This window comes from Zosterops lateralis (assembly GCF_965231275.1).
Source record: "Zosterops lateralis genome assembly, chromosome: 7".
Lineage (NCBI taxonomy): Eukaryota > Metazoa > Chordata > Aves > Passeriformes > Zosteropidae > Zosterops > Zosterops lateralis.
The window spans coordinates 19,375,326-19,389,162 of NC_139767.1; the positions used below are offsets into that span (position 1 = coordinate 19,375,326).

General features: G+C 39.0%; 1 protein-coding gene across 1 annotated transcript in view; it reads left to right on the forward strand.

The window, feature by feature from the left end:
• ABCB11 (ATP binding cassette subfamily B member 11) overlaps positions 1-13,837 on the forward strand; it is a 42,170-nt gene that overhangs the window by 13,035 nt on the left and 15,298 nt on the right. Inside the window, 10 exon segments of the mRNA XM_083865332.1 lie at positions 594-718; positions 1,453-1,627; positions 4,578-4,691; positions 6,591-6,701; positions 7,620-7,745; positions 8,539-8,742; positions 10,003-10,173; positions 10,551-10,752; positions 11,468-11,546; positions 12,492-12,627. Of these exon segments, the coding sequence (XP_083721458.1) occupies positions 594-718; positions 1,453-1,627; positions 4,578-4,691; positions 6,591-6,701; positions 7,620-7,745; positions 8,539-8,742; positions 10,003-10,173; positions 10,551-10,752; positions 11,468-11,546; positions 12,492-12,627 (1,443 nt within the window).

The window sequence follows — 13,837 nt, forward strand, 5'->3', positions numbered from 1 at the left end:
GTGGTATCTCTGTGTAGAATTGTAAATGACTACATTTTCTTCCATTAATTTGAGCATTTCTTTGAGTCTAAATAAGCTTTTGGCATCCAGTGAGCTCTCGGTTGCTGTGTAGGGACCTGTTTGCTATCAGCCCATGAAACAAATCCCAGTGATGGTCAACATCTGTTTTCATCCTTCCCCAGTACTACAGTTACCTCTTCTTCCTGAAGTTGGGATCTGCCATGGTGGCTAAAGGGCTGCTCCTGGCACTTAAGCTCCCACTTCCTCCCACTGTGCACAAACCTTCAGTCTGCAATCTGCTTCAGCCTAGTTAAAGCAGAGAGAGGGAGGCAGGAAGGCAAGAAAAGCAGGAGCTGCTCTTTCTAGCTACTTGGAGCAGAGGGCTGTTGCAAAACATATGCTACAAAGGTGTATGCCCTGACACTGCAAGAGCTAAGTCTGAGTGTGCAGCATGACTAATAAAAGCCTGCTTGGAGAGCAGGAGGTGACCCAGTGCAGAGCAGCCAGCACATAGTGACAGCCATCATTGCTTATCACTGTCCTTTTCTGTACCTGCAGTTCAGGTGTAACCAGCACTCCTTATGCTTTTGTAGGCTGTGGCAAAACTAACAGGCCGAGAATTAAAGGCTTATGCAAAAGCTGGAGCTGTGGCTGATGAAGTGCTCTCATCCATCAGAACAGTAGCTGCTTTTGGTGGGGAGAAGAAAGAAGTTGAAAGGTTTGTTTGAACAAACTCTAAGGTCACTGATTTCTTTTTCCTGAAGCAATATAATGCTGTAATGCACATCAGATACATAGCAATTAACCTCTATATTCTACAACTATGACTATCTATTAGCTTTGAAACTTATATGCATGTATGTTTCAGAAAATTAGGTTTCAAGGTATGTATTCAGAACTAGTTTTATAATTCATTCTATCAGTGAAATAAAGCATCAGCAATATTATATTCAATTCACACTTACTTGTAGGAACATTCTGTTAAATTTTTCCCTAAATGCTGTCTGATATGTCACTTTAGCAGCACATCTGAGAACTTTGAGTACTTTCAAGCTGAGTAGGAAAATTATTTTCATCAGGACATGTTTTTTTTTTTTTTCTGCAAATTTCTCTTAAATTCTATGAAAACATAACATTGCTGTAGGATGTGCTCTGGAGTGTTGGCCAAATTCTCAAATTCTGTGTTAATCTGCTAAAACTCCAAACCCCATGATGAGGTATCTGCCATGAGTGTGGCTTTTCTTGTGCTTATTACACTAGAACATACAAGGATTTCATGATGTGGGAGCACTGCTGGTTTCAGCAGTGATCTCTCATTTCAGAGTGATTCTGTATCAACCCTATGTGTGGACATTCTGCTGAGTCATCACAGATGGCTCATTTGGTCTTGGCTCATTTTGAAATTTCTGCTCAATTGATTTAATTCCATCTTATTTTCCTCTCTTTCTACAGATATGATAAGAACTTGGTGTTTGCTCAGCACTGGGGAATTAGAAAAGGAATAATAATGGGATTATTCTCCGGTTATATGTGGTTTATAATTTTTCTAAGTTATGCATTAGCCTTTTGGTATGGCTCTAAACTTGTCCTTGAAGAAGATGAATATTCACCTGGTACTCTTCTGCAGGTATTCATTTTAGCTTGATGCAACTTTTCTGGACTGTTTTTTAAAGTAATAGTTCTGGAACACATATCTGGTGTCTCAATGGTAACAAACATCATGTAAATCTTTTAAAGATCTTTGCTCAATATATGTATGACACAACTGGATAAGATTAAAATATCCATGTTTATTTTAAATATTTTGAATATTACCTATGGCAATTAGAATAATGCTTTCATTTGACAGCCCACTAAACAATTATCAGAGGCCTGAAACTCAGGATCAGCCTGGGGCTTCTGGGACGTTGGCTTCTCTGAAGAATTTTATGATGAAAAACACTGTGGTAAAGAGACCCCTAACCAAAGTCTTGTCATACCTAATCTCTCATGAACACTTTGTGTTCCTTTGAGAAACCATTTCCTGTTGTTTTGTTTTTACAAAGGCCATATAAATATGTATGCAGATAAAAACACACCTGGCTGTGGCTCCTGCAGCATGTACAAAAACTACACTAACCTGCATGGCACTCATGCATTCACTTCTGCACAGTAGGTGCTTTAGACACTGCTGGTCTCAACGCAACAAAGCCAACATCTACAGGTATTTTGGTTAGTTGCTTAAGCCCAAATGGCAGACTCCAGTCCAAACCCAGAACAACTTTTCCTGAACCTTAGTAAGCTCTAGGTATCCTGATGAGACATCTACTTTTGCTCCTTCTCTGCCTGTTGCACACCATGAGTGTTCCCAACCACCTGCAGCATGCAGTGCAAAGCTTCCTGGTAAATGGAACTTGGCAAATTACCCAGAGAACATTGTAAACCTGAGTAATTCTGTTCAAGGAGGAAATCACTGGCACCTGCTCTCAATACCCATCGTTGATGTGAAGTAGTGCTGTGCAAAACAAAGTGAGCCATTTCCTTGCGTTTCTCATGGTAACTATAGTCCAGTGATTCCAAATGACAAATGGGAAACAGTGGGGAGCTACTCTATAGCTGAAAAACTGGAGCTATCAATGAAGAGAGTCTCCCTTATGCTCCCCTTCCTCACAGCTTCCAGTCATCCTTTCTTCTACTTTGTATTTTCTACCATACACTCTTAGTTTTGTAGGGGGCAGGACGAGGGATTTCTAGATACAAAACATTGAAATATGCTTTTCTTGCTCTCTCAAAAAGTCATGCACCAGCCATACTGCATTGAGAGGTACTAAGTATTGCCTTCCCTTCCTCTTCTGCCAGGTGTACAGAACATGCTCCTAAATGTTCATGATGGACTCTGACAGGCATAGAACTCCCTTGCTTTGAGACTCATTCCCGCAAGAAGATGTATTAGTAGTAAAGCTGAGTGTAAATGGCATGATCTCTAGATCCCAGTGTAGACATTTGCAGTGCACAGTATGTGTTCAGTAGATTCCTCCACTTTAGCTGTAGGGATATTCCCAGTAAACATAATTATACTGCAAAGGAGAACTGAATCCCATGAACTGTTATTTCTTTCTCAACAGTAGTGTTTCCTTATACACTTTGCCCCATTTATCCTGAGTTCTGTTTGCATTGTATCCAAAAGCTTAGCTGGGTCCTTGATTGCTTCTTAGCAGAATTTTCAGGCCAAGCTGGAAGAAATAGATACATACCAGACATAACATTCCATGTCTCCTTATGAGCAGGGTGAATGTTCAAACTAGCACCCACAACAAAACAACAAAATGGACCAAAAGCCTACGCCAAAGACATCCAACCCTTATAACCTGTTCTGCCAAAACACCTCTGTAACTGAAAAACTAAGGAGAAGTAAAACAGAGTAAATTCTAGGAAAAAAACCTGTTAAAAAGTGTTCAAAAACATGGTATGGTAGCACAAGAAGAATAAACAGAAAATGAAATAATTTGTATCTATCTATGTGGTATACAAGTGCTAAATAAACCTCTACCTTCTTTATATTCACCATCTTCCAGTTCTTTGAAGCCCCTGCCAGCATTTTCAGTCTTAGTTCCTGTCTATATTTAAGAACCTTCATAAAAACTTTCCATACAAATGAAGCATTGGCAGCTCTTAGGAAATTTTGAACAAATGCTTTTGGTATTTTTGTTGATATGCTACAGCATCACTTGCTTCTGATCACAAGGCCACACACCAAGGCTGAATTCTTGGACTCAAGGGTCCTCTGATATTCAATACTGAATCCAACTGCCTTTATTGTCTGCCAGTCTTCCCAGGAAGGGTAGATGCTGCTGCTCATTTTCTCTCATGTTGTCCTAGACTTAGGCAAAAAGGTGATCCTGGGGCTTTCAGAAGAGGGTCATTAGTAACTCTTCATTTTGGTTCTTAGAACAGGAGTTAAATCTGTGAGCCCATTGGGTAAGTGCTACCTGTAGAAACTGTCCATCCACACTGATAGAATAATTTCACCTCAAAAAGTGGCTTATCCAGTGTTGATAGCAACCCTTACAGTTCATTTCTCTGTAAGACAGAGAAAGCATATTCTCTAGGGCTGGCACCTCCTTCAAAAGTAAGTTTTGTGAGTATTGGATGAGACGGGAACTGCAATATGCAAAAGTTGCAATACAGTGTTTTAAGCTTCTTTCTAATTTTGCTCACTTATAAAAGGCATCCCTGAAATAATCTACTTCCCACCAATGTTGTGTTCCAGACCTTGTTTCAAGGAAAAGGCACCCAGTCAAACTGAGATGGCTTAAAAATACATCAGTGGCATCTCAGTAAATACTTTCTTAGGCCAAGACAAATATAAGTTGATTTACTTCAGCCTCAAGCAGAGGCTGAAAGACAATGAAAACACCTTCTGAAATGCATTTGTTTGCTTTCTTGTTCGGTAATAATGCTCATATAGAGAATCACTGCAGTTCAGCAGAGGCATGAGAAATCATCAAGCTATGGTAGTTTGGTTTGCCTATCTAAGCTGCGAGCTATAATAAAAATGTGATGTCATATTTTGCTAACTTATTTTTCCAATTCTTCAGGTTTTCTTTGGTGTTTTAGTAGGAGCATTAAATCTTGGCCAGGCGTCTCCCTGTCTGGAAGCCTTTGCCACTGGTCGTGGGGCTGCAACAAATATATTTGAGACAATAGATAAAGTAAGTAATGCATTTCTAAGCTGTGTGACTGTGTAGTGCAAAAATAATTAAATAAGCCCCAAGTGATAGTAGTTTTATCTACTGTGTAAACGACAAAGAACTGAGGCTGAATAAAGAAAAACTGTCTGCAATAGAAAAGTCTAGTGGGGTACACATGGGCTCAATTAATGCATTGAACAGATTTCTTAAGTGGCCTCATTCAGAGCTCTGAAGCTTTACCTCAGCTGCTGCTGTTCCTTGTTCCCATTTCCCCTTACATGCAATTGCTTATCAGTGCTGGCCCATGAAAGGTGTGCTGGCAGTGAGTAACAGTCACTCTGCAACCAAACTTGCAGTAACCATCCTATAGCTCCCAGGCTCCAGGTGGCATCAAAGGGTGTGGCATTAGTGGTGAAGGTGGCCTCTGTCACCTGTCCCAGAGCTACCCTGAGCAAAAATGGGACCAAATGAGCACAGGCACTGGTCATGCAGCTTTTGTAAATGTTAATCACAATATTATCTAAACAGATACTTGAAATAAGGTTGTATAAGAGACCCTGAGATACCACTGAAATTTATTGATTCCTTTCTTGAGGATTCTTTTCTACAGCTTTATAAATTTACTGGTTGGAAAAGTACTGTTGATTCCTTAAAGTATGTATTATCTCTGTTCACTGACAAGCTTTATTGTAAAGCTGTGTAAACACATTAAAATGATGCTTGTCTTCTACATAAGGCTATGGTAATACTAACAGAGTTTTTAGTAACCCATCAAACTTCTGTAATAATGATAAAACACTTCATAAGCTAAAGCTCTAAAATGAACTGAAAACAGAGAGGAACTAGGGGATGTGTTTTTCTGAGGAAAAATTTAAAATTGTCAAGAGTTGCAACAGTGAGGATTAATCACAATATTCAAGATAAGGCTGAGTCACATAACCTTACGGTAAAAAAAGCAAGCCAACATCAGATTTCAACTGTCTAGAGAAAGAGTGACAAAATTAGATCCATCTGCTTGCCACATTTGTAGATTTGTGATCAGACAGTACAAGCACAGCTCTGCCCTGGCACTAAACCTGGTCATGTTGAGGTTCCCATTTGCAGGCTCAGTGAAACTTCTTCATAGATTAGTATCTGAAATTAAGTAAATTATAATCCTTAAGAGGGACCAATCCTGTAGCTCTTCTTAACATCTTAGAACATGGACATTTCTCATTTTAACTTTCCTTTCAATCTGTTAGGCTATATTAAAAACCCTGCACATTTCAGTTATCAAATATTTGTTGCTATAGTTTTAATTTACTGTCTGTATTTCATGCTTCAGAAATCTATCCTTAGAAAATTTTATTTCTTTGTGACTCCTCAAATTTCTCTTAGTTCTCTGCTCATGTCTAGCAGTCTGCAGTACCCAAGACCTGGCCAAAAGTATGCAAGGCCCAAAGCACTTCTTAGGAAAACTTCAGTATTTCAGCTCTCAGGACTGGGTGCACAAGGATGGATTGCCAAGTGGCAAGGCTGAAGATTTTCAGCAATGAATTGGTTGTTCAGTGTTGTGAAAGAATGTTTTTGAGTGAGGTAGTGTAATTTTATCCCTGAAGAGCTGGCTAAATTAGCTTAGTCAAAATGCCTTAGTCAGTCAGCTACTCAGTTCCAGCAAAAACTACATGAGTGGTTGGCTGTGGTGTTTGCAGATAGCCTTCAATAAGAAGAGCGTGCATCCTTCTTGTCTGTACTACCCAGAAGTGACAATCCCCCATCCCTCTGGCCCTCAATTCTATGTCCCTTGCCTGCTATCCCTGGGGCAGAGCCTGTAGCTGAACAGCAGGTGCCATGGCTTTGTGTGGTATTGGGAGTATTTATCTACTGCAGCACTGTTGACTGTTCAACAGTAAATAAATAACCCAATGAATTTCATCCTAGAAACCTACCATTGACTGCATGTCAGAAGATGGCTACAAGCTGGATAAAATACGAGGTGAAATTGAATTTCATAACGTAACATTCAATTATCCATCCAGACCAGATGTAAAGGTAATTATTCATGACCCATCCTGTCAACAAAATTATTGTAAACAAGCAAAATATCCTGGTTCTGTCAGCAATTTCTAGATTTTCACTAGAGATTGTTTTCCAGAAGCCCACACTCTTTGTTTAAAAGTAGATTGAATAACTCTTCTATTAAAGTGTTCTTCTGCTTACTGTTTGGCTTATTTTACCATTCTGACATATCCATTGCCACATCCACATATCTCTTGCTGCTGAACATAAACTCCTGGTAATTTCAGGCAAATTCATCTGCATACAGCTTCCCTTACAATCAGTGCCCTTGTATCAATGTGTACAAGACAGAACACAAAGTAATAAACTGAATGGTGCAAGGAGTTTTAATAAAACTCTTCAATTATCCTGGGGATGCACCATGTGACCCATTAAAATGTTAGGAAAGGGACAGGAGTGTGGGCTGTATATCCCACTATTTCTCCACTCCTGTGTTTGAATTCACAAATTCTCCTTGGAAAAGCATATTATTGGACAAGCATATCACTGCTATTACTTCTAAAGATAGAAGCACATCAGATTTTTCTACAGAATTTCACATTCTTAATATTTATGCTTTAACATACATTCACAATGCACACACAATATTCTTTAAAAGGAATATAATTTACTAAGTTCTCTAGTTCGTTAACTTGATTAGTTCTTAATGATCAACAACAGGAACAATGAAAAATCAAAATCTGCCTCCCTGTTGTAGAAATGAGTGCTCTGTATCTACAATGTCTTCAAACAGTGTAAAAATGTGTGGCTTGCTTTATCCTCTTCATAATACTGTTCTGAATTTTGTGAAATTGCTTTGAATCTTTAAGGTACAGAATATACTCACTTGGTTGTATGACTGTGGGAGAATTAAAATAGATAGATTCTGTTTGGTTTTTTTTTCCTATCCAGATTTTGGATAAGCTTAATATGGTGATTAAAGCAGGAGAGACAACAGCTTTTGTTGGAGCTAGTGGAGCTGGAAAAAGTACAACAATGCAGCTCATCCAGCGTTTCTATGACCCCACTGATGGCATGGTGAGTGTCCCAGCCAAGAATGTATTTCTCTGGCCCCAGAAATGAAAAGAATGGCATGGTTTCTTCTCCAAGGCACGAAGGAAGACTATTAACTTCCTTTTCATTTCTTTCTTCTTTTTTTTTTCCAATTATTTTTTAAATGTGTGAAATATCTTCCTGTATATTTCTTTTATAAGACTGTGCTTAATAGTCTTATAAAAATTATGTGAAAGAGCAAAATGTTAGGAGAAAATAAAAACTCCGTGCTAAATCTGTGTAAAAACTATACCCATAGAAATGATCATTCAGGAGTGACAAATGTTTTCTAGAAAACACAGTATTGAACATTTAAATGTCAATCCGTAGTATCACTTAGGTATATGCAATTACCACTTAAAATTACTTGGCTATGAATATGAATTACATGTATTCAAAATTTCATTCCATTTATGTGTTCCTATATCAAATAGGGACAAATAATCACATACATATTGAACTGTATTTGAATATATAAAAAACAAAGAAACAAATTACTGTAAATAACATAATTATCACTTTTATGGTTACTTTTCTCCTGGTTTTATTTCTGATGCCAAACAGAAATGGGAAATGAGATCAAAGAGCACAACTCCAAGAGTCAATACTACTGCCACTGCTTTGTCACCTTCTATATCTAAAAGCTGATTTTTATGCTGATCATGGAAACACAGCATCACAAGCCCTTCACTTCCACTGTGTCTTTCTTTGTCTCTGAATTGGAGGGGATGTTGTCCCTGTTTTTTTCCCTAATTTTGTGTCCATGGTGTAATTGTAGATTACCCTGGATGGCCATGACATCCGTTCCCTGAACATCCAGTGGCTGCGCTCACAGATCGGCATCGTTGAACAGGAGCCTGTGCTCTTTGCCACCACCATTGCAGAGAACATTCGCTACGGGCGGGACGAGGCCACCATGGAAGACATAATCCAAGCAGCCAAACAGGCCAATGCTTACAATTTCATCATGGACCTTCCACAGGTATGCTCTGCCTTGGAAGGCATTTCGCAGAATTTGAGAAGAAAAAAGAATCTTTTTGTCCTTTTGTACCTCCTAGCCTGCAGCAATTTGTGTTCAAGTGGAAAGACAGAAGATTAATACAGATAGGAGGCAACAACCTTTCCTTTGACTACAGTTATTAGGCCTTACTACATGTATCCACCAAGTCAGAAAAGCAAGCACCCACTCCCCACCCCTCACCCCAAAATACAACCCCAAGAAGAATTAGTTCCTCAGGAATCATTTACACAACATTCAGTATCACGGTAATAATCATAGCATGATTAAAATTTTTGTGTTTTTCATGCTTTGAAGATCTGTTTCTGTTCAGGCCAAAGCAATGTAGAGCCCAGCCTCTCACTAGCCAGCATTTGTTGCTTCACCTGCCTGCACTGATGCTCACAACCTCACCTCCTTGTATGAGCTCTGTAAGCCAGCTGGTGGTTCCTTCTCCAGTCTCTTCCCTAATGATGACAGGGCTTCAATCACTCCTCCTTACAAGGCCCAAGTTGGATAGTATTAAGCTCTCTACTTTTCTAGAACACTATTTTGCCAAGTAGCTTCTGAAAATTACATGTAACAACAGTGAATGTTATTGACATGATTCAAGTACCATTAACTAATATTGCTATATCGTCTTTATCCTCCATCTATGCATTTCCAGGCTTCCAGGAAACTATTCACTGAAAGGCTGTTTAAAGGCCCCTATGAATTTCATGGAAATGGAGGAGTAAAAATTATTTAGCTCTAAGTGAATATAATTATCCTGTTTCTCAATATGCCCAGCTTTATGTGTTTATTTAATTCTCTACCTGAACCTGATGCTACCGGAATATGGTATCCATGAATCACAGACAGTGTTCATGGGTCACGGGTCATCAGCACACAAGGCCAGCTCTGGGAAAAGTTTGGTTGTGAGTCATCTGATGGAGTGGGTGGGTGATTCCTCTCCCTTTCAGCTTTCCCTGAGATAACTGTTTTGAGCTGAACCAGAACATCTTGCCTTTTTTTAACCAGTGCATACTTTTGGTCTGGGGTTAAAAATCTGATTCAGGCAAAATGATCTTGTACATTACGAAGAAAATTATTTCACCTGTTGCTCTTTGAATCTGCTGCACTAACAATGTTTTTATTTAAAGCCTACTCTGAGGACAAATCTGAGACATTTTACCAATATCTTCACCAGAAGCTCAACAGGCTTTTTTCTTATCTGTTTAATTTTCACTTTTTTCCTTCACACAGCAATTTGACACTCATGTTGGAGAGGGTGGAAGCCAGATGAGTGGAGGTCAAAAACAGAGGATAGCTATTGCTCGAGCTTTGGTGCGAAACCCCAAAATCCTTCTCCTGGATATGGCTACGTCAGCACTGGATAATGAAAGTGAAGCGATTGTCCAAGAAGCACTTCATAAGGTTTGCTATAGTATAGCAAAAATCAGACTTGAAAGGGCAGAAATTATTTATAATGCACTCTGCAGAGCATGCTACTGAATTGCAACAAATTAGTGAGAAGCATTTCTTAATAACTGTTTCACAAGTACAAGTAGAACCTTAGTATTATGGACTGAGAATAATTTTTTTCTTACATTGGGACATCAACAGAACCCTATAGCTCCCTTTGCCCAGAAACAGATGCTTCTCTGTGGGCTATGAATGGAGCTAAAGTCAAAGTGAGCTGAACCCACTAGAAGAACGACTCCAGTTAGTTTGATGAGCCTTTAGATTGCACAGCTCAGTGCCAGCATTTCAGTGTGCTGTGCTGGGAGTGGGGCTGTTGTTGTCTCCCTCAGGCTCGCCTCGGCCGCACGGCCATCTCCATCGCCCACCGCCTGTCGGCCATCAAAGCCGCCGATGTCATCGTGGGGTTTGAGCACGGCAGGGCTGTAGAGAGAGGAACTCATGAGGAACTCATGCAGAGGAAAGGGGTTTATTTCATGTTGGTGACCTTACAAAGCAAAGGAGACACAGCACCTAACAGAGAAGAAAAAGAAAGTAAGCATTTTGTTTTCTTATATAAAATCATGTAAAATACCGCAGAATGCAGGTTTTTAATTTTTTTTCTTTTAATAAGGGCTTTAATAAAGGTGCTCTTTTTCTTCTGCTTTTATGGCTGAATTAAATCATTCATAGAAGTAATACATTGATAGCCCTGGCCACAGTGGTTTTGCTGCATATGCACTGAAAGACTTTCCTAACATAAGTCTGCCCTGAAACATTAGTTCTGTCCTGCAATATCCATCACTTTATAGCTCCACTGAGTGCCAAAAGTCCACTTCTGCATTTGGAATTCAGTCACATTACAGACTGCTGAAATCATCCTATTTGTTTTGCTAGAGGCAGATTTGAATCAAAGCTTCTGGAAATTAAGGTCTAATACAATGATCTCTGGTATTTTTATGAAGCATATTGGATATGATTATCTTTAAATAAGAGAGCAATTGCAGAGTTAAAATAGGAAAAAAGGCTTTAGAAGTCACATCTGAAGTGAGACGGTCCTTGGGCTAATATTCAGTTAACTTCATAGTGTCAAATACAAAACTTGTGAAACACGTAGCTTGAGTAGCAAGGTTGTATTACACCACTTGCCTTCTACAAAGTATTCCATATATTACTTGGAAACTATGCACTTTTTTGCAGAGCCACAGTATACCTAGGTTGTATTCAATTTTAGCACTAACTGCAGAGCTCTATATACTTTATTTTCCAGCAGCAGAGAATAATGTGATTGAGCCAAATCTTGAGAATGTCCAGTCATTCAGCAGGGGAAGCTATCGGGCCAGTTTGCGGTGAGTCTTAAAAATGGTAAATCTCAATGTTTCCAGACTACTCTCGATATTTCTACTTCATCCCACTGTTCCAAAATCCCAATAGTGCTAATAAATCACTTTTCTCTGTGCTGCGTAAAAGAGGGTTGAAGGTCTGCAAGCATTTTACTGAGATAGAGTTCTCTTGGAAAGAAATAGCTTGGGTAATAATGTTACTGATTGAAGTCCATGGATAAATAGCAAGGCTCTTAATTTTGGTTCTTTATATCCATAGTACCTTCTCCCTAATTTTGATCTACTCTGTTAATGCTCTGGTTTTGATTTTACTAACATACAGCCTTAGTTGTAATATCTAATGCACTTTCAGTCCAGTCATTTGAAAAATTACTTGCTGTACAATTACTTGAGAAATCAATGCAATCTACAAGGACATTTTTATTATGGCTTCTACATGATGAAGTGAAAGCATTTTACAGCCAGACTGTCTTGTAGCTAGACATTTATTATTTCTTCCAGGCAAGCCCATGTCAGGCAAATGAATACATCTCCTACATTACAGAGTTATGTTTTGTCAGAAAGAGAGGTGGTTTGTTTCAGCATCCTGTTTTGCTGGACTGAATTACTGGTAGTGGGAACTGGTAGTGATTTGATTTGGTGTCTTCATAACTTGTGCAAATGTAGTAGGACACACCACAGTTTTACTTAACAAATACACAATACATGGTCCATCAAAGACAATATCTGAGTGGTGTGAGTGGAATATGATTTTGAAAAGTATTTGTCCCAGTTGGTGAGATATTTTCTTCCCAAGAAGTTGAGAGAACATATTCAAGAAAGAAAAGGTCTGTGGGATTGCTATGAATTGCTTCAATGCATTCTGACTTAGTTGAAAACTGTACCTGCTTTGCAAGCAATTATTGTTTTTACTAAGCTGTGAAGACCAGGCCATTTCTGCTCTCTTTGCAGAGCTTCACTTCGGCAGCGCTCAAGGTCCCAGCTCTCTAACGTGGTCCCTGAGCCTCCACTGTCTATTGGAGGAGACCCTGCAGATTCTACCTATCGTATGTCTTCTTATGGAGAAGAAGATGGAAAAGCAAAACAGGTCAGGTCCAATAGTTTATTATGAAATTTTCAACTGAATAGGTTAAATTACTTGTTAATGATCACCCATAGCTATGTGCTTGTAGGTTAGGAGCTATTGGCAGGTACATCTTGGCTTGATCCTTTTCTCCCCTTAAATAAAACCACAGCTTCAATTCCTATCTCCGTGTAAACCCTAGGCTGCATTTTGATTACTGGTCCATATAAAATTTCTAGCAGAGAAATTTTGCTATTTGCTATCTACCTGTTGGTAAATTGGTATATGTTGAAGATTTAGTTGAAAAACATATCTTCATAAAAGCTGAATTAAGTGACAAAAAGCAAACTGCTCAGTCTGTGAAATTACTGGGCACTCAGTGATACAAATGGCACTGCTTCTTGTTCAGTAAAGAATAAATTCAATTTCATCTAAAAATCATCTGGAGAATTGAGCACAGACATACTCACTGCAACCTAACCCAGAATCCTTTCGCTGTCAGTGTCCTCATGCAATCAACTGGCATAGAAAATAAAGGCCAGCATGCCTTAAAATTACACAGAATATGCAGGAATACACACAGTGGATTTCCAAAGTGCCCGTGAAGCTCCCTGCATCAATTTGCATGGCTGCAGTTGTTCAGTGCAGAGAGCAGCAGTTAGAAGTTACCCTTCTCGCTATTGCCAAGCCTATTCTGTGGATAAATAGAGGGTTTGAGTGCTGTCACTCTGGCACCGGCTCAGAAAAAAGAGAAAATACAAAATGTTTCCACCCACTCCTCCCTGCATATTTCCCAAAGATAGGTCTTGACAGTGTCTCTTTTGTCTGGCGGTTTCTAGTCATATGAATTGAGGGAGATTAGCAGGGCAGAGGACACCAAGTTACAAAAATTCTGCACAAATCAAACTGCACGATAAGTTATAATTTGATGATGAATATTCTGCCCTTACTGGGCATAATTATGGGAATTCAGCATATAGATGTTTCACAGAAGGGAGGCATAATTACCATGTGAAAAGCCTGAATCCAGATATCACTCTCAAATCTCTCTTGTTTTAATTATATCACATACCTGGTATATATAACACATACCTGTTAATTTGATGCAGTCTGGTCAGTGTGGTCGCTCACAATACTTAAAAGTAATATTTAAGAGATTGAATGAGTGATAGAAAAAGCTGCTTGTGAGGAGGGAATTTAAGCTTTGCCACTGGGTATTTCATTACACCTTGTC